Raw genomic sequence first — 24,999 nt, forward strand, 5'->3', positions numbered from 1 at the left:
GGCGGGTCAGGAGAGGTCTGGCTCGCCATGTGGTCTCCTCCGGGGCAGGCGGCAGGCGGGAATCGAACTCATGCAGAAGTGGCTTCAGATTCTCAGTACTGTGCTTTAACCCGCTGCGCCACCAGGGAGGGCCTGTTTTTCCTTTTTAAAGTATGATTAGAAAATAAAATTTTAGAGTATATATATATATATAGCTTATATTTGTTGGGCACATTACATTTTACAAAAGTACAGCTGTAAGGGATTTAATATTATTTAAATGCTATATGCTTATGAAATGAGTTTGTAAATTTTTAATGTTATTACAATTGTGTTTAAAAGCTTTATTTTGAAAGCGAATCTACATTTGACATTTAAATATGGTATGTAAATTACTTCTGTTCTCTTGAGAATTTCCTTGCATCATTTCTTTACATGTTATATGGCATAGGTAGGAAGTCTTCTGGATTCTTCTGAGGAATGCCTGATGAAAGAATTATTAAAGGGAAGGGAAGAGCATTTAGTGTCCTTTGAACATATGAATAACCCACTCTAGTCAGTCTATGGACTGTTAGTTATATTTACCAAAGATTTGTCCTGTGCCTAACCATGCTGGCTAATATGATTAAGTGGAAATTCAGTCAGAATGACCACAGAGAATGACTGATTCTGTAAATATGAGTGCAAGTATCATTTCCTATTTCTTGTACATGTAAGTTAATGCTTTTCACAAGAAAAAAAACCACCATATTTTAAGGTCAGAATTTTTGCATCTTGGTTTCAAGCTACTAACTAAATATGACATAATAAAGAGATGATTCCTTTCTTGAGACCAAATTTACATGTCAGAGTTGCTTATAAAAATAACTTCTAGGCCCTCCCTGGTGACACAATGAGTTACAGAGAAGCACTGCAGTCTCTCTTTAGTGTGAGTTTGATACCGCCTGCCCTGAGATGATCCACATGGCGTGGCAGACCTCTCCTGACCCACCTGCTGCTCCCCTCAGCAGTGTACTCCATCAATCTGCAGTTCTGTTCCCTATTCTGTTTCTGGTGACTCTTCTCACCACCCCTGCACCTCTAACTTATACCCAGTTCTATATGCATAAATAAATAAATCTTAAAAAAAAAAACTTCTAATTGTCATTTACAGAGCATTCCGAAGTAAGACTTTTGAGTCTTATCTTCTAGAAGCTAAAAATTGCAATTTTAGAGAAAAAAAAAGTATTAGCTTATATTTACTGACTTCATTCTATTTTTACAGATTTCTAATTTATTAACCGCAAGCTTTGTCATTTACTAACCCCAAGCTGAGTTGTGACAGGTCTTGGTACTAATTTAAATTGAATCTAATCCCTTGTGTAATATGCTAAACATGTCTTAAAGTTTGAATTTAGTATTCTCTGGTGACTTATCTACTTTTATTAATACAAATGTAAATATCTAAGGTGGATAACATTTGTTTACTAATGAACAGGTAGGTTTTCTAACATAATTTTTGCTAGAACTCTGAAATGCTTCTCTCTGTTTAATGTTAGAGTCAAATTTTGCCAGTGCTGTTAAGGAAGAAACCATGAAAACTCTTCTGTATGAAACCATGAAAAACGAATTCTTAACCTCTTCAATTTTCCACACATTGTTTTCAAAATAAGGACATGCTCTCAAGCTCTCTGGGGATCTCAGTGATGGGCTGTGTTGTATGCATGTCCTGCAGCACATCATGCAGTCATCTCTCTTCTACTAAACCATTATCCAAAATTCATTCTTTGTGGTTGCCAAAATGCACCAAGAATATTGAGGAGGGATGGGGTCAAGACCTTAATCTTGAGTTATCTTGAAGACAGTAATATTACCTTTCTAAAATCATCTCACTTGTGTGGCATATAGAATGATCTATGGTTATTTAATGTAAAGCCTACACATTATTATGCATACAAGTTTACTACATAAAAGGACAAGACAAACTCATACTATTTGCAGTAACATGGGTAAAGCTGGAAGGCATTATGCTAAGTGAAATAAGTCAGAAGGATAAGGATAAATAGTGAATGGTTTCACCTATAGGTGGACTATAGAGAAACCAAACGAAGGGGTAGGGAAAAGACAAAATTTGCAATCTGATCTGAGATCTGAGACTTTTAGCAGAGGAGAGGTAGGGAGAGGGTTCAGAACAGTGGAGGGAAGAACACAAGGGACTGTTGTTGATGGATCAAGGGTGCTTTGGTGGTGGGAAAACCACAGTACTACACCTGAGGGGAGAAACTATACCTGACCAAAAATTAATGATGATGAAAGAAAAATATTAATAAAAAAAGATAAATGAACTGAATAATCACCTTTCCCATTGTTAAATATTATTTAAAGGGAAAGAATATTGAAAAGAAGTAAAAAATAAATATTTCAAGATACTTTCATTTACTACTAGAATTTTTACATTGCCTCATACCTAAAATTAATTTTAGTGTCTTTCCCACCTTTTGTAATATTAGAATTTAGAGACATGAAAATATAGTACATTTCAGAAAATATTATCTATTAGCTTTCAGTGAAAACTAGAGCTGCAATAAAGCAGTTTATAATTTGTTGAAATTATTTTATTCCATTTTGTTTGACTATTAAAATCAGCCTGGAAAAATAATATGTGGAAAGAGTCAGCAGAAAGGTTAAACTTTATTTTTAAAACTTAAGGCTAAGACATTTGTGTAAAAGTTATTTGGTCTGGGGTTCTCACTGGTGGTGCAACGGGTTAAAGCTCAGCACTGCAAGCCAGCTGCAGCTGCTTCAGTGCGAGTTGAATCCCCGCCCCAGAGATGACCCACATGGCACAGCAAACCTCTCCTGACTGGAAACTGCCCCTGCTCAGCAGTGTATGTTGTCAATCTGCCTCTTCTGCTCCCCACTCTGTCTCTGGTGAATCCTCTCACTGTCCTTGGACCTTTGGCCTGCACCCTAGTGCTGTATGCCAAATAAATAAATCTTAAAAAAAAAATTAGTTATTTGGTCTATGAGTGTAGAGAAAACAAAGTGATTGTGGGATAATCTTCCAGTATGGAACAGATGTACTACCTGATGCTAATCAGTCTAGTCCCCCTTTGCCAAAAATAAATAAATAAATAATAATCAGTACAGTGGTGTCCAGTATAAATGAATATTTATTAAAAGTTTTTTTTCATTTTATTTAAATATCTGGAAAGTCCCCCCCCCTTATTTATATCAGGAATGAATATATTCACCTTGTTTCACTCTTTCGTATTCTTATTTTTAAATAATCCATTCTCTCAAGCACTTAAAAAGCTGAAGAATTAATCTAACTCCTCAAATAATTATTAATCTGGTTTTCCAGGCAGGTATGGTTAAAAATAAGACTATGTGGAATTTGGGGTAGAGGGGAAACAAACTCACAGATAAAGAAAACAGATTTGGTTGTTGCCAAAGGCAGGGGGTGAAGAAATAAATCAAACAGGTCAAGGTGGGTAAAAAGATACAAATATCCAGTTATAAAATAAATAAGTCATGGGGGTATAGAACGTAGTGACTATTATTTGTAATGCAATTGTCTATTTGAAAGATGTTTACAGATGCTTAAAAGTTCTCATCAAAAGGGAGAAAATATTTGGTAAAGGAAATTACTACATTGATTGCTGTGATCATTTCACTATTATACAAATACCAAATCATTACATGTACACATGAAACTAATAGGCCTATAATATCACAATTACATACTATGTAAATCTGGGTTATCCTAATTATGCTAGAACTAAGTCAACAATTTTATATATGATAGCCATTGTGCCATCATATTCAACACGTTAGTGAAATTTTATATAAACGTACATGAAACTGATAATAAATAGGACATTCTTTACAACCATAAATGTATTCAGTGGAAATAGGCTAGAAAAGCTATATACACAGCAAACACACACACACAATTTTGGAAGAGGGGAGTTAAAAATCACCTCTCTTGTGGTAGTGCTATGATTTGGTAGCAGTGATTGCCTTGCCTTTTTGAAACTGATGCTTTTATGCTCATTGACTGTGTCTTTGAATGATGTTCTTTAGCATGATTTCTTGCCAGATGCATATGATGTCACATCTTTTTCTCGTGAGAAGCAAATTGTACTTAAAAAACAGATGAAGTTCTTAAGTCAAACATGTAACTTTTCTACTTGCTTCACATATAACATTGAGAACCAGTTTCATTTTTTAAAGCCTTCATTTACTGTTACCTGAAGGGACAGAATGATGATCTCATCCTCTTGTGTGTGCAAGATAGCCACTGTATATTGAATACCAACTTTGAGCCAGTCATGCTCTCTCTTCATAATCATTAATGTTTGTGACAGCCCTGTGAGGTACAGATGATTCCAGTTCCCATTTGAAATAAGATTGCTTTGGCCAAATGCCCATTAAGGTGCCCAGTTCAGTAAATTGTTGTGGTGATGGTATTAGCAGTGGTCATTGTAGTGGCTTCTGTGACTGCAGTGGCCTTGTAGAACACATTCTCCCTTAACTGAATCACTTTAAGGATGCAGAGGCAGCCAGCATGGGGCAGGGCATTCAAAGCAGGTTTATCTCACCAGCACACTACACTTTACTTTTATAGGTCCTTTTTTTCCTCTTCTATGAATTATTTTATAGAAATGTAATAAGAGCCTTAAATTACTTTTGGTCAGATTGTGCAGTGACAATCTTCTTTGAAACAATTATAATTATCAAAACATACTGTTACGGTTTTTGGAGATTTAGATTTGCTGAATCCTAACACTATTAATTAGAGGCATTTAACATTCTTTTTGCTATGGCTGAGTTTTGTTCCAAAGATTCTTATTTTTTTTTTAATTGCATAAACATTGGTTTACATCATTTCTTGTGTTTTAGAAGCATAGGATCTCCACTTCAGGGGTTGTTACTCACAGCTGTAACCAACACACATGCCATTATTTTTAATGGAACATTTTTCTAATTATATTTTAAGATAGTTGTTTATTTTCTCCTGACAACATGCTCACATGTTACACAAAAGTTGCATTTATCCTGTAACTGAACTTGACTATACTTATCTTACATCAGGAGGTATTGCAATGATTTAGTTCCTGATTGCATGGCTGATTTCCAACTGTTGATTTAGTGGTTGTGATTTGTCGATGTATTTGGTTTGGAGGAATTTTTCATGAATTATGTTTCTCAAGTAGTGACTGTATAGGTTATTTTTGTGCCTCTTTTAAATTGCTAACATTATGGCTAATAAAGATAACCCTAATGTCTTAATTAGTGATTTGTACTATTTTACATCTAGATTTTAATGTGAAGTATTAATTTCATAAATCAAATTGTGGAGTGAGACTATGACTATATAATCTGTAATCATATTGCATACCAATTGCTATAATTATTTAGAATATAAATTCAACATTATCTCTTACTTAACACTTATTTTTAATTTGCAATATTATTTATTTCTAATTAGTAAAAGGTTCTTTATCTACTTGAGAGAAATTTAAATCAAAAAAGACAAATTGGAGGAAAAAAGCTCTAAAGTGTGACCTATGTTCTAAGTATTATGTATATTTAAAGACATTAAAGTTCTCAAAATATTATTAAATATTTATTGTGGCATGCAAGATTACTTATTATTTTTACTTTATTTTTATTAGATAAGAATTATTGAGATGCCATAGAAAGCAATGTACTAAGAACGTGCTAGCTTTTATGGATGTTGAAATATAGTTCATAAGCTTCTAGGGAGTAGTGAGCAATTTCTGTTTGCTCAGAATTAGACCAGTACATTTAAAGGTCTGATTCATTTGAAATGTTCTAAATTAAATTAGAAAGTAACCTTTAGCAAAATGTGTATCATCCACATTACAGACTTCCAGTGTAGAATGACTACAATTATTAGAACCAGTTTATATGGCAACATTTTCTCCTTGTTCACTTACATCTGTGAATTTCCATGAAAGTAACCAATAGCAATAGCGGGTAACTGCTCTTCAGAGTATTTCATCATTTAGTGCAGGTATCAAGCTCACACTGCTATTGAAATCACTGTCATTTTACAGTTTATGAAGCTGATTCTCACACATTCTTACTACCTCTTCACAACTCAGTGAAGAGGCCAAATGTGATAGATGTTTGTCATTTCTGCCAGGCCATCCCAATACCCTTCCGACTTGGGGAGACCTTTGAGATAAGATGGATATAGCAGGCAGGGCTCTTCCTCCCCCTCCCTAAAATCACTAACCTGGCAGCTCACACATGCTCATGGGAAACTCAGCAACAGAACAACCCTGATTATGAGGTTTTCCAGAAATGAACCAATCAGAGTGGCCAAGGAGAGTCTGGGACTCATTCCCATGAAGGCAGGGGCTACCCAGATGGTGGAGCCACTTGGGGCTTTCAGAGTCTAGAACTTTAGATACAACTTGAGTGTCTCAGCTGTATAGCTCTGTTTTGCCCATTCTCCCTAAGGTTTTCCCCTCTATTGGTCATTTCCTGTCTTTTTAGGACATTTACATTTAACTAAATTTTACATTTAACTAAAGTAGGTTTTTGTTATTTGCAACCTAACCACAGGGGATTTGATAGATGATAGGTAGATAGACAGACAGAGAGATCAATATAGTTATTAAGCCTTACTGAGGTTAAGTAATTTATTTGACATATAGTTATGTAAAAAAAAAAAAAAAAAGCCAAGGCTAGAACTCTTATCTTCCCATTAAGGGTCCTTATCACAGCATAGTTTCCCCAGTTGGCTCTCAGGGGCCTCTGCAGATAGTAAAACATGCTCCTCTTCTGTCTTCTTGATAGCAGTGCTTAATCCTATTTCCTATTACAACACTTGTTTGCCTTATGGCAAATGTGCCTCTCTTCCACACCAGTCTGTGGAGCATCTGGAAGGCAAGGATTATATTATAGTCACCATTTTTTCCCCAAGCATATACTGCAATGCCTGAATGCATGATCAGTACTGAGCAAAAGTTTTAAAGAGTTAGCTGATAAACGCATTCATTTATTTAATTAGCCAAACACCAATATGGTCTTGAAATTGTTGTGAAAGGGTAATATGGAATTCTGAAAATAACTGCATGGTCTTTAACATTCAAAATTCTAAACTATTTTAAATAATGTAATTTGTATTGATTATATAATGATGTGCATTGCACTTAGCAAGCATTTAGCCCATTCCCACTGTGTGCTAGGCTATGAGAGAGAAATAAAACTTAGACTCCTTTCAAAGAAGTTTTATGGACTGAAGAGAGAAACTAATGAATCAGTAGTGCAGATCACAGAGGAAGGAGCTGTGTATCTGAAGCATATTGACAGCAGCAAGAACTGCCAGCACTGGAACCATGGCCACATGGAGACATAGCCCAACACAGAGCTGAGTATGTCAAGGCAAACACTCCAGCTCTTTGAAAGATGCAGAAAAGCACAAAGTGCTTATTCTTTCCAGAGTGGTGTGAAATTTGCCCAAAAAAAAAAAAAGTTACCTGTACATTGATTAGAACATTATTATTTTTAAAAAAGATTGAAATTAAGGCTTGATATAAAAAAAAAATTGGAATCATTATGGAAGTGTTCCATATCATGTGAAAATAATAAGTAAGATATTTTGATTTGGCACAAAGGTAAGATTGAAGATAAATCTATATCTGTATTTCCTTATTAAAGCCCAATACAATACAATAGAAGCAACAAATAAAGAGGGAAGAGTTAAAGCATAGAAAATCATGTAAATGTAGTCAAAAGCCAAACCTGCCTATTGAATAAAACAAAGCAGAACACTGAGCTTATTGAAAGACCATGAGATAATCAGCTCTGTGTTGTCTCCAGCCAAAGGAATTTTCTTGTGGGAAGTTATTGTATAAAAGTTGTCAGTATCATTTCTCTTATTTATAAATTAAGCATACAATAGAAGAAATCGTTAACTCCATAAATTTTGGTTATCATTTGTAGACAATTACTACGGTACACCGAAACCTCCAGCAGAACCAGCCCCATTATTATTAAATGTGACAGACCAGATACTTCCAGGAGCCACTCCAAGCGCTGAAGGAAAAAGGAAGAGGAATAAGTCAGTGAGCAACATGGAGAAAGCCAGTATAGAACCTCCTGAGGAGGAGGAGGAAGAGAGGCCTGCGGTCAATGGAAATGGAGTAGTGATAACACCAGGTGAGTCGTTCACAAGTTGGACAGGGACATCAGTTACTTTAGAAGAAAACAACTGGTTTGTTTAGACCAGTTGGTCTATGTTACTTGTGTGTTAAAAAAAATATTTGGACATCTGTATGTTCTAATGTGTATATTATATATATGATTATAGTTTTCTGACATGAGAAAATGGTGATATCAAATGGAAAAAGGACACAGCTTTGTATCCAGTTTATTAGTTTAAATTTTGATCTATCAGCAGCTCTTTTAATTTTCTCAGTAATTAGCTTCACTTATACAATATTAATAACCATACAGTGAATAATTTAAGCCTCTTACAATCTGTTATAAGTCATGAATGTCATTATGTAAAGTTCTGAGGGCTTCGTTTATTAATAACAGAGAAAATCTATCCTTAGTTATCTTACTATGCTCATAGTTCTCTGATTTGCATGGTATAATTTAGCTAACACATTCAGTGCACACAATTGCCAAACTAGCTACAGTTACATATTGCCCATGCATTTATCTCCTCACCCTAATCTTCCATTCTGACAAGATGGAGAAAGCTTTTTCCTGCACTGACATTAGGACAGCACCTACCCTTCCACAAGGAAGCAGCCTGTTACATTAATTTATTACCTATCATACCACATATAAAGAATAACAGAAGGTGTGCTTGTAGAGGTATAGGTTTGCTTTTTTATATTATTCATAACTAAATGTTATCAAAAGAAATATGGCATGGTCTTGGCCTCTAAGCATGGAGAAGCTTAAAATTCTAGAAAAATGTTAATGTGTACATATTATTTTTAAGATGTGTCCCACATTGTTGTCTTTATTTTAATTTATCACTTCGTTGCTTTTCTATGGCCGTACTACTTGAATTTCTATGCTCAATTATTTTAATGAATGAAGTTTCATAAGCTCATTTTTTACCTACCTTGTTCAAAATACCTCTAAAAGTATTCTTCATTGAACACAAGAAAACCAAATTCTAATCTTTGTAAGTCAAGGTATAAAACCTTAAAAAGTAGTTTCATTTTGATTACCTGAGAATAACTTTCATCAATATACTGTGAAAAAAAACTTTTCTCTGACTCTTACAATGATTGATTTCTGGATACAAACACTAAAAGTCTGGTATAATGTAACTTGTCTGCTATAAAAATGACCTGTCAAGCAATTAGATACCTTTTCTTCTTTTATTCTAAAAACATTTGCTTTTTATCATGTAATAGATTTAAATTAAGTAGATCATATATAGCTTTCCTAGTTGATCTTTAATGTGATAAGCAAACCCATTCAGCTTCATTGGTCCCCAAAGAACCAAAAGTTGGGGGCCAAAGCAGTTACAGTATTTTTCCCAGTTATAGTCACAGATTCAGTTCAAGTTACAGTTCAAAAATATGACCCCAGTTAGGCCTGAATCATTATTTCATTTTTGATCCATATAGAACAAATCGAAAGTATTCTTGACCCATAGACACTTAAACTAGATATTTATATACTTGGGAAGTGCATTTGGTGAATCACCATTCCTTTCTATTTGTACCATGCATATAAGGAATAGGATATTTTTATGAGGAGGTCTAAGAACCCTAAAGAAAAACTAAGATGTTGAACTTTTCTTGATTAGTCTTAGTCATATGACTCCCTGGTCCGCTCAGCCTGAAGATAGTAGGGAGTTACTATCCTGCTCAACTGTGGGATTTCTAGACAGTGAATAGATGTCTCAAACAATGGTTCTGTAAGCTTAGCTGGACAAGTAACCTTTATATTGTCTTTCACAATCCTGTTGTGGAAGATAAATGTATAAATTAGGCAGTTCTTCACCTAGTTCAAAGATAGGAAGACAATCCCAAACAAGAAAATCGGTCTATTATTCCTTGTTAGAAATATTTGACAACTTCTCTCTGAAATGCTTTTGTTTTCCTTTTGATTTATTTAGTAGAAAATTTAGGATTTTCTTTGCTACCCAACTCATAAATTTACCCAAATCTTTACCTTTTGAACCCGTTAGCATTTTTTTCCAGCATGGAGTCTTTGTCCTTCCATGTCTTCTTCCCATATACATTTACCAGATGCAGGGCACTTCAGAGAATATTGAGAAAATTATTGCTTGAATTTAAGTTAACTGTCCTTTATAGACTAAAAGGCTATAATAACAACTAATATCAGACATCAATTCACAGCAAAAAATAGTGTAACCAATGGGGTATATTGGAGAGTGAGAAAAAAATTACTGAAGTTACTTTATTCCATTACAAAGATTTTGATAATTTTAACTCAATCATAATTTGATCAATAACCAATAATCAACTCTCATTAATAATATAAGTAAATTCTTTTGTAATATTCTCATGAGCTAGGAATTTCCTAACCTCATTAGATGTTCTAGTTCACTTAATTTTCTGAACAGTCCTATTAGATACCATACTATAGATTGACAATGAGGTACATTACAGTTACTGAATTTGCTCAATAACTAGAATTTATGTATAGGAAAGCTGGATCCAGAACCGTGCTCTTAGCTTCTGTACTATTTTGAGACATAAAACCAAACAAAAGCATAAATATATTTCTGAACAATGTGAGAGATAGGAACACTACTTTGTCAACATTGTTTTGCCCTTTGTATTCACTCATTAAGAGTTGTCATCATTTATGTTATTTTTATTCCCACAATCATAGTATATTTACTTTAAGAATAAGTTGCTGAAATTCACCTACTTATTTTTTTTAAAAGATTTATTTATTTATTCATACAGAACTGGGGTACAGGCCAAAGGCTCAGGGGCAGCAAGAGGCTTCACCAGAGACAGAGTGGGGAGCAGAACAGGCAGATCCACGAAGTACACTGCTGAGGGGAGCAGCGGGCGGGTCAGGAGAGGTCTGCCACGCCATGTGGTCACCTCCGGGGCAGGCGGGAATCGAACTCATGCGGAAGTAGCTTTAGCTTCTCAGTGCTGTGCTTTAACCCACTGCGCCACCAGGGAGGGCCCACTTACTTATTTTTTTAAAAGACTTCATTCTTTTTTTTAAAGCATCTTATTATTTATTTATGCATACAAAACTGGGGTGCAGGTCAGAGGTGCAGGGGTGGTAAGAGAATTCACCAGAGACAGTGTCAGAAGCACAACAGGCAGATTGCTGAAGTACACTGCTAAGGGGAGCAGCTGGCAGGTCAGGAGGAGTCTACCATCATATGTGAATCAACTCCGGGGTCAGGGATCAAACTTATAATGAAGTGGCTGTGGCTTGCTTGCAGTGCTGTGCTTTAACTCATTGGGCCACTGGGGAGGGCCAGATGCTGAAATTTAATTTAAGTTGCCTAACTAATTATTAGCAGAGTTGAGATTTGGACCCATATCTAAGCGAACTCATTCTTTCGTCATCACATTTCCCTGGGCTATTAATCATGCTGAGTGACTCCTCACCTCCATCAGGAAAACCATAATCCTGCAACTCAGTGAATTCCATCTACATTGTATGTGTCCTTCACTGCATTCATGGCAATAGTATTATAGATAATGTTTGCAAGCCTGATATATCCTTATATCATCTTAGAGAATCTGTCTTTAAATAGATATTTAAAATTCATATTCCCTGGAAACCTTTCCTTGACATTAGCCTCACCTATATTTAGACATCTTTATCTTGCTACAGTTGACATCCAGTCCTGTGGCTTCGAATACTGAAGATTTACCTATCGCCTTCCCTTCTCCTGTGCCCCTGGATCATAATTCTAACTATTCCCTCTGGGACTATATTGGGTATAAAAGATAACTGAACCTATAATTTTCATCCCTTCCAGCCAAATATCCCCTACATCCTCAATTCTACCTGGTCATCTCATTTGTGGACTACAGAGCCCTAACTGATCTATATTTCTATCCATTCCATTTGTATCAAATTATCTAACCTTCTGTCACTGACAATTCTTGAACTAGTAATTGGTCACCTAACTATGTTCAAAATGTGGATGGGTTTCTATTTCTTTTACATCACTATTTGGGCAATCATTCAGGTCCTCCCACATTTAGCTGTAACATCTCTTTTAGTTTTGACTCTCACTCCTCGCCCACTTTAACTCTCTTCTCTCATCTACTTTCCAAACTCATTAAACATCCTCTCCCGTATAATAAGGATTACCTTATCATTCGCCTCCAATTCTTTTAGCCAACGTCCAGTGAAAAGTTTGCTATATTCTACAATGAAAATCTTCATCATGGAAAGTTGAGAGTTATAGTACAACACATACTTTTCACTCACTTCTGAGGTATTAGCTTGGACCTTGTTGGTAACCTTTTGTAAAGTTTTTAGCTGGCATCTCCACATATATTGTAAACACTTTTAGAGCAAGGATTATGTTTATGTTTTTGTTTATCTGTCTCAATGATTAGCATATGTCTAAGTATTAAAAGTCCTTAGGCAATTTTTTTTCAACCAACCATACTTGATGCCAAACTATATCAGCATGATTTAGATTTGTTCTGCATTTATTTTACACTTCTTAAAAAAAAAAAAAGATTTATTTATTTGTGCATACAGAACTGGGATACAGGCCAGAGATGCAGGGGTGGTGAGAGGATTTACCAGAGACAAAGTGGGGAACAGAAGAGGCCAACTGACGAAGTACACTGCTGAGGGAGCAGCAGGTGGGTCAGGAGAGGTCTGCCTATCATGTGGTCACCTCCTGGGCGGGGATCAAACTCATGCTGAAGTGGCTTTAGCTTCTTAGGGCTATGTTTTAACCCTCTGTGCCACCAGGGAGGGCCTCATTTTACACTTTTTAATGTCTTCAGTGTGCAGTGTTTCTAAGTTGGAAAGATGTAAGATTCCTTCAAGTGATAACTAAAGGAAATTATACATAAGTGTATTTAAAAAAAAAAATACCTTTAGAGCTAAGACCCATTCAGTCTCTCTACTTGTGAAAATACCAAAAGACAAAAGTGCTAAATAGATAAGTAAATAGGATGTTTCAAAAGATTTGACTCCTTTGAAGAAAAGCAAAGTCCTATCAAACCACAGAATTGGGTGAAGCTTTCTTGATGTCTTTTATTTCATGAATTATCTGCTAAACTTTTCTGGAAAGTAATTCACTATTATATTGTAGCTTCCCCTCATCAGCTATTAGTAAGCCTAGTGCAAAGAATTAGAATTGCACATATATTTTAAAGGCAGCTAATTCTCTCTGTTAATACACACACACACACACACACACACACAATGTCAGGAGGAACAGGGCCCGTGAGAGCTACCTTCACCAACAAAGGCAACACAGTATGTGTACACAGAGCTGCCTTCTCCAAGCCCCTAGGCCTGCAATTAGTGCAAATGAACTGCATCTCCCAGAGCGCAAACAGAGTGTCCCTTATGTGATCACCGAGTGTCCTCAGCAATGATCTCAGTTCACCATTAGGGACCCACATCCAGGTCCTGTGCCTCTTGGCACGCTGACTGCGTGCACCATCAGTCCTGGTTCTGTGAATGAGGTCCTGTCACTGTCAAAAGAATTATGTCCTCCGTAGTGAATCTCGCTGTTTTCCTGTGAATAATAGCTCACTCTGAAACCACCCCAATGCCTATCCCTGCTTTTTTGTGTGTGTGAGTTCACAGAGACTGTGATTTGTGTATCCACCCACATCTTTATCTTTTTTTTTTTTTTTTTTTGAGGAGGCTTAATTTTATTATCTTGTTCCCAAACACAGTGCCGAGTTTCATCTCTGTTAGAGGACGAATTTCCAAGGTGATTTGAAATTGACCTTCTAAAATTAGATATTGCATTTATAAATGAGGAGCTTTCTGTGTTTTCTTAAAAGGATTCCTTGAAAATAAAAACTGCTAATTATAAGGTTCTCTGAGTATTTAGGTGTAGATACTCAGGGAGTTTGGGGTTATGAACTATAGTAGTTCACGGCTGAGGAAATCGTGACTAGTTTCAGAAATGTCATTTTAAATCAAGGCAGGCTTGCTTCAAGATTAAACTGAAAGTGGTGTATTTATGCCCTCAGACTTCTTCATGCCCTCAGATTGATTCAGCATATTTGGGATCCTACACTCAACCTCTGAGTTTTTGACTTCTCTCAGGATTTGTGTGCTATGTGTGTATGAGAGAGAGCAAGTTTGTAAATGAACAAGGAACACAGGACAAGAACAGCCTGCACCTGCAGAAAAACTGTGAACTAGTTGGAATGATTGAGTCTCTGCAAGTTCTCCAGGCATTCTTAGGCCTAAGCTTATTTCTAATCATAGTTATGCTACTCTTCTTGGTGATGTTCACCCTAAGTTCAATTTTCTTCTCTTCTTATACAGGTGGTTATAGTTCTCAGGGTGAAATCTCAGCTACTTTGTTGTCAGGCGAGGATTGCTCTTGTTATTTCTGGCTATAGGTTGGCTGTGTCTTTTTAGAGGAAGTTTTCTAGATAGGTCTCTCTACCCACTCATTCCTTCCACATTGTTCCATCATTGGAAATAGTGCCCTTTTCTTCCTAATTCACTCTGGCTCTCATCAAAAAATACCTTTACTCTAATTTGGCCCCAAAGAATAGCACTTGAATTATCAAGATCAAGTTTACATAAAGTTTCTTGCCTTTTCCCCTTGATGTTCCTAAAATTTCAGTTGCTGATGTTATATTTCTTATTATACTAATTTCCTAATTTTTTGCAAAATTTTGAAAGCAATTTCTAAGAGCTATTATGGATATGCTTCCTTTCATTCCATTTATTTGGGCTTTTGAACATTTTCTACACATGTAGCTATTTCCCTTATCCCAAAATTAGCTGAGGATCTGGGGAACTTGTTTCATATTACATGTCAAATATCTTTAAATTTTATTACACTATAAAAGGTCACATAGTAGTGGTGTAATAGGTTAAAGACACAGCACTATCAAACTATTGCCACACTGTGGCACGAGTTTGATTCCCAGCCAGGTGGCTGACCCACATGGAGCTGACCCTCTCCTGTCTTGCTCATGCTAACCTCAGCAGTGTATTTCAGTAGATCTGCCTGTTCTTCTCTCCTCTTTGTCTCTGGTGAATTCTCTCACCTCCTGCACCTCTGGCCTGTACCCCACTTCTTGTGTGCATAAAAAAGTAAATCTTTAAACAATAAATAAAAGTCATATAGTATATATAATATCAAAGCTGTGAGGATTAATTTTATTACCATTTTCCAGTCTATTTTAATAAAATTTAAATGCTGCACAAAGAAAAATATAAACTAATTAAGGGAGCTTTCCTACTCCCCTGATAATGAGAAATAACTTTCTAGTAAACTTGTCTTTACAATTAATTTTCTTAATCACGCAGAATATTTTTACCTTGTCATTTTCTCCTCATAGACTTTGAATTTTCTATTTTCATAGTTTTTCACTGTTCTTTCATTGCTCCCAACAACTTGTAGTCATTTGTGGGGACTTAAATATAGATGAAAAATATTATTTTGGTATTCACTATGCTTTCTTCATTTTTTTATATGGTTTGGTTACCTGAATAGATGAGCTCCAATTTGGTTATAAATATTATAGGTAAAAAAAAAAAATGATTTCTTTACATGACTGGAAATTTCTGCTTCTTCAATTGATAGATCTGGAAAGTCAGAAGCATAATCATTCTTAATTCTAATTTTGAGGGGGGCATTTTATTGCCTTCAGGACCTTAATAACAGGGAATATTAACATCTCAGAAAAATATTAAATATACATATTTATATGTATAAGTATAGTGCCCACAAGCCATCCCCTTCATTCTCATTCCAGGCCACTGTGTCTAAGGGCCCACTCCTCATCATAATTTCTATGACAATATTTATAGTGTATTTTTTACAATTTAGAAGTTTTTTAAGAGCCCCAAGCATTCAGAAAACACTGAGAAATAGCTAGCAATGTGAATTAAAAAATCTCTGAAGGAACATGGGAAAAAGCCATCTTTGCTAGTTGATTGTAAAGCACTGGGAGTAGAAGCATGTGGATGATGAACAAACATTTGTTATTGCTACAATGTGCAAACATTTTAACACCCATACTAGAATTCCTCTTCTCATTTTAGAAGACTTTGGAAAAATAAGGAAATTTGATAAGCACACTCTTAGCAATAAGCTACAGTTTTGACTTCCTTCAATCATATGCCTAAATAGAAGTGGATACCCAGAATGTCACTGCTTCCTTTCTGAAGGCAAAATGCCCTTCCGCTTTCTCACTACAATGTATAATCTGTAGTATGGCAATAATCAAACATCAAATATAGCGATATTTTTCTCTTATTAAGTATAAACCCTGAAGTACTCACACATTTGCAAATGCTGTTATTCAGATTCTAATAAGAACTTCAACTTTCTGCAGCAAAGCAAACATGTTTTGACTAAACCCTACCCCCCCCCCAACAGTACACTAAAACCTAGTTCACTATAATAAGGTACTTCTTGATGAGATTGCTAGGAGTGTAAGAAAGCTAGGGAAATCTTCAAGCCCTACCACTTCGACTGCCATGGTCCCTACCACCAATGAGCAGAAAACAGTAGTGAGCACTCATTTGTAACACACTAGCAGGCTAAGTTACCCTGTGTATATGGAGGAGACTAAATTTTGGACTTCTATAAAATTGGGAGACTGTATCTGTGATTCTATTTAAATCAACACCCGTAAAGTTGCCTAGATGATATCATTTTATAACACACCAGTAGCTGCCCACTGTATCAAATGTAAAACCCTACAGGAAATAATACAGAACTTGGGGGAAAAATGTGTGGTTTCTGAGAAATGTCTTTCTTCTTTAAATCAACTATCCTCATAGCTTGTGTCAAGTGAGAAGGAAAATTTAATTTATGCAAACACTTTATAAAGAAAGAATGTTACCTTTGTGTAAATCTTTTTTAACAATTGCATTTTTCTTTGAAAATGCCTTATACTTAAAATAATAAAAAATTGACCAACTTTTCATTTCTGGATGGAGAAACCATTTAGCTTTCTTGACTGATTAAACTATACTAGTTAGTATTCTAAGTATCAGTACTCATTGGTAATAACATATATCATGTACTGGATACTTGCTATGAACTAGAAATTTATTGCTCTAAGCTTTTTATATATTCATGTCACAGCTAATCGTTATTGGTGAATAATGTCATTGTCCTCCTTGTACAAGTAAGGAAATGAAGATACGCACAAAGTGATTAAATAATTTACCTAGCATCACCCTTTAAAGGACAGACTCAAACACAGCCAGACTGACACTAGCCATAGAATTGCTCAGTTTCTGGGAAGTTACATGCAAAAAATGAAACTAGATTATTACCTCACACCACACATAAAAATCAACTTGAAGTGGATTAAAGACCTAGACATAAGAACGGAAACCATAAAATATCTGGAAGCAAAGATGGACCAAACACTATATGACATACAGTTCCGCAACATCTTTAAAGATACAGCACCCAATGCAACGATAGTGAAGGCAAGGATAAATAGATAGGACTACATCAAGATAAAGAGCTCTGAACAACAAAAGAGAAATTACAAAATACAAACCGACATCCCACTGATTGGGAAAATTTTTTCTTACATAAAACTAGCAATAAAGGATTGATCACAAAGATACATGGAGAACTGATGAAACTTAACAAAAATAAAGTAAACAACCCCATCAAAAAATGGGCAGAAGAGCTAAAAAGACACTTTTCCAAAGAGGAAATGCAGATGGCCAACAAGTATATGAAAAAATGTTCAACAAATTAAAACCACAATGAGATACCACTGCATCCCAATGAGAATGGCACATCTAAAAAAACTAACAACAACAAATGTTGGCGAGGATATGGAGAAAAAGGAACTCTCCTGCACTGCTGGTGGGAATGCAAACTAGTACAACCACTATGGAAAACTGTTTGGAGGTTCCTCAAACTGCTAAACATGTAGCTTCCATATAACCTAGCAATCCCACTCCTAGGCGATTGACACAAAAACACTGATTGAAAAAGATACCTGCACCCCCATGTTTATTGCTGCTTTATTTACAATTGGAAAGACATGGAAACAGCCCAAATACCCAAAAGTGGATACACGGGATTGAAAAGATCCCATGGTACATATACACCATGGAATAGTACTCAGCAACCACCCCCCCCCAAAATCACATGTCTTTTGCAGAAACATGGATGGAGCTGGATAAGATCATGCTTAGTAAAATAAGCCAGAAAGAAAAGGAAAAATACCAGATGGTTTCTTTCATAGCAGGAATATAACGGACCAGGCAAGAAAATAATAATAATAATGAACAGCTATATACCAGAAACATTTTATGGGGGTGGAGTGGGGGATGAGATCAAAAACAGTGGTGGAAGGGAAATGCTCTGGACTATGGTGATGGCACATGGGTGATTTGGTGATGGGAAGCCCAAAGGGATTACAACTGAGATGAAAAAATGCACAAAATGATGTAAAAATAAACTATTATTAAAAAATGATTAATTAAAAAAAAAGAATTGCTCAGCTTTTTCTTGTGAGCACATTTATTACTATCTGACAACTGCTAAGCAAAAAAAAAATAGCTTTTAAAACATATCCAAGTATTCCATTTCTTTTTTTTTACCAACTACAAATATGTTCTCATAATTCCTATCCCCTTCTTAAATGTATTCTGGTTATTCTTATAACCAAAGATATACTGTAGAAAGAAGGAAAATTATATTGTTAAAATTTGTCACATAGTCATTAGCAATATAAATTTCATAGGGTGAAAAAAATTTTGAAAATTCACATTTTATGATATTTCAAAGAAATTAGTTTCCTATCGAATTTAAAGTAAATTATTTTACATTTTCCAAACTCTTTTCAAAAGGTAGCAGTTACAAGAAGCAGTATGTTTAGACCATGTTAAATGAAAATACAGGTAAGAGATAAAATAGGCATTCTTAAAAGTTCTTATCTTGGCTTAAGATTATTAATAAAATTACTAAATCAATTAATAAAATTGATTGGATACATTCAAAACTATAGCATTCTGCTTTATCCTACTCTTACACCCCAAATCCAATGGTTACAATAGCCTTAGGCAATGCCAACAAGCAAACTAGTGTACTAGCAAAACCTTAGGCTGGCCCAGAACTACAGGATTTATGTAGACTTGAAAAAATGCAAAAATGCATACAGTTAACACTCTTCCAAATAAATGACTCACTCACTATGGTTTGCACATAGCTTGGAGAGCTTTTCAGTTTCTTATGAGGAAGAAAATCATATTTACTGAGACTGTCAAAGTCATTAGAGTAGGAAAAAAAAAATTATGCTCCTTAATGCTTTGTAGTAGTAAAAATATAGGTAAAATAAATATATTTTTATAGCTCATGACTATAAGACTGTACATTATCATATTTTAATTTCTCATCTTTGTTTAGAATTTCCAGGAAATCCTGATGAAAGGAAAAGATTTTTTCATCATTATCATTCTTTAAAAAGGAGTATTCCTCCTCTATTGGAATATTTAGTTTCTGATGTTAGTTTCTGATGCCCTAGCTTGTAAGGCATTTAAGGAAACCTAGAAATGCAAAATGAAATGCTCAAAATATTCCGGTGTTTGATAAATTTTGTACACTTCAGCAGTAAGCATCTTAGGGGAAAATTACATTTACATATCCAAAAACTTCATTTTTAGACCTAACAATAAAACCCTGCTGAGAAAGGACAATCTACATGACCACTTTCTAATCAAGAAATAGTTTAACACCATAATAAAAATAAAATGTATGCATGGATTATCTGCATCCTCCTTCTTAGTCAGAATTCAAATTATGTAAGGCTCCTCTAACCACAAGTCTGACATTTATAGGATATATGTGAGTGCAGGTTTGAACACATGTATTTTTAAACTTAACTCCATGGGAGGAGCGAGCTATAAGTGCTAGTAGGAGTAGCTACGACCCTTGGTTGTAATGTAAGATTTGTTCTTTCTTGTCCTTCACCACTAAGTCTGTTCCATTGGTACATCCAAAACATAGAATATTATTCAGTGCTAAAAAGAATTAAGCTATAAAGCCATTAAAGGAGATAACTATGTATGACTAAGTAAAAAGACAGCCTGAATAAGTAGCTACTACATGACATTCTGGAAAAGACAGAAGCTTAGAGATATTAAAAAACTCAGAGGTTTTAAGAGTTAGGGAGCAATAAAGGATGACTAGTCACAGCATAGAGGATTTTTAGGACAAGGGAGCTACTCTGTATGACATTATAATGGTATTTAGATGGTGTGGCCTTTCTACCATTTAGGGTCTTTGCACCTGTGTGTGCATGGCCTCCTATGTACCTGTGTGTGTGAAGGATTTAGATAAGGCATGACTGCCTTACCACACTGGCCCTTATCACAAGGCAGCCAGGGACCCATAGGTAACCAATGAGTGATTTTGTGGCCATGGTCTGAGATCAAAGCTCAGCCCTGGAGATGATTCATGTGGCATGGCACTCCTCTCCTGACCTGTCCGCTGCTCCTCTCAGCAGTGTACTTCGTCAATCTGCCTGTTCTGCTCTCCACTCTGCTTCTGGTGAATCTTCTCACCACCCTGGTCCTCTACCCAGTTCTGTATGCATAAATAAGTAAATCTTAAAAAAAAGAAAGAAAATACACCAAGTACCTGCACAGGAAGTCCTCCCTGTATTCATGGCTGACAATTCCCCTCATGTTTGCCATAAAGTTGATTACCCTTTGTCTCCCCTGGGCCCTGCACCTCCTGCCATTGTCACATAATAAGTCATGTTTGATGTTCATTACTATTTATAAATATCAAGAGGGCTTCTCACTGAGCAACAGAGTCTTGCCTTGCATACCTGCTCCACGATTCATCCTCAGCATGTCCCCAGGGAGACATTGACACTTCCCTGACCACCAGAAGGTGGCATTGTACATTTGTCTAAACCCATCACCACGATTGAACTCTGATATAAACTGTGATCTTTGGGTAATAATGATATGTCAGTGTATGTTCATCCAGTGTAACAAATGTACCACTCAGGATGGGGATGTAATTAGCAGGGAAAGTTATGCATGTGTGCTAGCAAAGAGTACATCAGACATCTCTATATCTTTCTTATCATTTTGTTGTGAACTTAAGATTCCTAAAGAAGTCTATTCTGCTCTGAATGGGTATTTTCTCATAGGTAAATATAATTAAAATGAGGGAGGTACTGTGATTGGGTAAGGTCTTGACTGATGTTCTTATAAAAAGGGGGAATTGGAACACAGAACACAGGCATGACCACTGGGAGGATAACTTGCAAACTTCCCAATGGAATTATGCTGCCACAACCAGAGGTGCTAGTGGAAGCCTGGAACAGATCTTTTAGAGGAAGCATGGTCCTCCTAAGCCTTGGATCTTAGATTTCTAGACTCCAGAACTGTGAGCTAAATCATTCCTATTATTTAAGTCTTCCAATGTGTGGTGTTTTGTTACAACTGTAGCAAACTAGTGTACATCATTTGGACTGCATTCTTCTTGACTGGTCACTATGTAGTCTAGTGCCTGGCACTTAGTAGACTCTTAGTAAATGTTTGTTTACTTAATTAGTGAATAATATAATTTACCTAGTGATATGGGAAATATAATACCAATTCCTTCTCTCATTGACTTAATTATTTGAGTTCTTCAGATATTTGTCTTAGGTACATGTATTCCATTGTGTATTGTATTGTCTTCCTAGAAAAATGTACAAAATTTCTGTCACTGAGTATAATTTAATAAATCAATATGATAATACTGTATATAGTGAACTAAAATTAGTGTGAATTTCTTCTTCCCTATTGCCAGAAGAAGCAGAATAACTGATCTGAGTAACACATTTTGGAAGAATATTCTATGCCTGCTTGATTTGGCTCCCCTTTTTCTTCCTCTTAATGTGCTGCATTACTCTTTCAAGAACTGGTTTTCCAATACTTGGGAAGTCTGCCCTGGTTTAGTGCTAGTGGATAAATTGGCCCTATTCTAGTTTTCACAGACGCTCTTGACTCTCACTCTAAGTTACTCCTAGATTAGCCTTATGAATAGTCTAGTAATATTACAGTTTTCCATTAGCATACTGATTTTTTGTCTTATGTTGTTCTGATAAGAAGGCAGGTGCTACTTATTATTTATGTCTAAGTCTCATTTATAAGAATCTGCTTAAAACTTCTTCTTTCCCTGCTTTAAGCTCTTATCAAGAATCCTGCATATTGTAGGTATTAAGTTCAGGTTTGCTGACACTATGATTGATCCTTAAGTAAGAAAGGCTTGAATAGCAAATGAATTAGACAGACTGGAGAATTTGAGTAATCTCTAACACATCAGTAAATACAGACTTCTCCAGGCTAGAGATTTTTTTCAACAGATGTCTTACATTCAAAGAGACAATAGTATGGTGAAGAATAAAAGTGGAGTAATAGCCGTGAACTTAATGTAGTTTATACACATGTTGATTCTCAATGATGCTCCTTATCAACAGAAGGTGATATTCAGTGTTACTTCAATAAAAAGATTTTTAAATGAGATATCTTATATTGTTCATGAAAACATAATAGTATTATGTAATCAAATAAAATGTTTATCATTCATAGCAAAACTTCTTTTTATCTTCTCTAATCCCTCCTAGTCTGAGTTCTTTGCCCATCATTCCACTGTAACCACTACCTCCACTGGTAGCTAATGTCACCACCAGTGACCTCCATGTCATAAATTACAATATATTTTGTGTCCTTATCTTTTCCAGACTATTCAGATGATTTGGCCATAGTTACGTGTTTCCTCTCTCTTTCCCCACCTCCTTCTTTTTTTTTTTTTTTTTTTTTTGGCTTCTGTGTTTTTCCTGGTCCTCCCCTGGCTGATCTTTCACATTCTTTCACTGACTATTAAATGCGGGAGTCCTTCAAATAGCTTTTACAGGCATTCCTGTTTCCACTTGCTAGATTGCCTCTCTAGGAAATTTCATTCACTCTTACAGCTTAAATTATAATACAGCCAATCCATATGCTGTTGTCTTTCACAGTTGATTTTCTCCAGCAAAGAGCTCTTTGATTAGAGATCTCTCTTGTGAATTTCCCATAGACTTCCTTAAGTTATCCCCAGGCTCCCTTAGCCCTACAGAGTTTTGCTTCTTTCCTCATGTCTCCTCTCTTGACAAACAGTTTCACCAACCACAGGGTTTACTTCGATTTCTCCCTTTTTTCTATATATGTCTGTTTTTTTTTAATCATGAATCTATACTCTCAGTATTTTTCAATCTATTTTCCATGCAGATACCACCATATTCTCTTGTATGGAACACAAAAATAACTTTACACTGATCTATAAATATCCATTATTGTCATTCTCAAACCCCAGAATAGTTAAGGGAATCTTTGTGGAAAATTAAAATATAATTGTATCACCCCCTGGATTAAGGGACATCCATGTCTTCTCACTGCTCTCAGGATATAATCCCAAATCCTAAGGGGCCTTTCTGGCAGAGCAAGAGGTTAAGTCTCAGCACTATGAAGCTGCTGGCAGCCATTGCAACATGAGTTGGATCCCAGGCCAGGGAGCTGACACAATGAGCATGGCAGACCTCTCCTGTCTCACCTACTGTTCCCCTCAGCAGTGAATCCTCTCACAGCCCACACCTCTGTCCTGCACCTCAGATCTTATATGCATAAATAATAAACAAGTCTTTAAAACAAAATCCCAAACCCCAAGCATATTTTCTGTGGCTGTGCCTATTCCAGCTCTCATTTAGCTTTTTCTCCATTTCCCTCCTCTAAATAAAGGTTCTTGACTCCTTTGTAGTCTCAGATCTGATAACACATTGGGGATACAGACTTCTCTTGACTGTTTATATGAGCTTAAGTGAATTCATTTGCATAAGACCTCAACTTTCCCATTTGGTAGCATTAATCACACTTAATGTGGTTAAAAGACCACACATCTTGGCTTGATATACTTTGAATCCATGAGAACAAGGAACATACCTTCCTTAATCTTCTGTCCTCTTTGTCTGACTTCAATTGAATGTTTAATAAATATTTATTTAAAAAATATTGAATAAATATATATGCGCAGGACCTTCCATTTTAACTTTTCAAATGTAACATGACATTTGAAAATACCTGGAAAGAATATCTTCCATATATTGGTAATTATATGATGCAATAAGGTATATGAGAAAAAACCTGAAAAAAGCAGCAGTGCTTTCTCTTGCTGCTTTCCTACACAATTTACAAAGGTCAAAATTGTGTGAGCAGTCAAATGGGAGACTATATCATTAAGGTCATATTATTTTCATAAAGCTTTTTTAACTCAAAGGTTATATAATGTTCTGGTGCTTCCTAAAAATGCTAATTCTAAAAAATATATTAGTATTGCTCACTCAGAGTGAAGCATATAAGGAAAAAATTATCTCAAGTAACTCACATTGAAAATAATATTCTTCATTACTTAATCATTTTAAATTATCTTTGCCAGTTCTTAAAGTTACAGATCGCCTGCAAAGAAAACATCTCTAATACCCATCCAAATTTACTGTCCAGAGGTAATCAAAGACAATAACCTGCTGTACAGTCTTGCATCCTACTTTCATATACATATAGTTAAATACAAAATTACATGCCTATATTTAGAGAGTAGGTATTTGCTATTTAAAATGCTATTAAGATTATATTTTACTTAGCAACTGGGATTACTATCTACTAATCATCAGTCCCTTTTCAGATCAACAGATACAGATCTAATTAATTACCTTAAGCTATATAATTTTTTTTTTAAGATTTATTTATTTGTGCATACAGAACTGGGGTACAGGCCAGAGGCTCAGAGGTGGTGAGAGACTTCACCAGAGACGGAGGGGAGCAGAACAGGCAGATCGA

General features: G+C 35.6%; 1 protein-coding gene across 3 annotated transcripts in view; it reads left to right on the top strand.

Moving 5' to 3' along the window:
• MAGI2 (membrane associated guanylate kinase, WW and PDZ domain containing 2) overlaps nt 1–24,999 on the top strand; it is a 458,519-nt gene that overhangs the window by 76,058 nt on the left and 357,462 nt on the right. For all 3 annotated transcript variants that reach the window (XM_012720830.1, XM_012720831.1, XM_012720832.1), the window contains exon 2: nt 7,942–8,157. In XM_012720830.1, the coding sequence (XP_012576284.1) occupies nt 7,942–8,157 (216 nt within the window). The remainder of the gene's footprint in view (nt 1–7,941; nt 8,158–24,999) is intronic.

The sequence above is a fragment of the Condylura cristata genome, unplaced genomic scaffold, assembly GCF_000260355.1.
Source record: "Condylura cristata isolate star-nosed mole 26May11 unplaced genomic scaffold, ConCri1.0 scaffold00005, whole genome shotgun sequence".
NCBI lineage: Eukaryota > Metazoa > Chordata > Mammalia > Eulipotyphla > Talpidae > Condylura > Condylura cristata.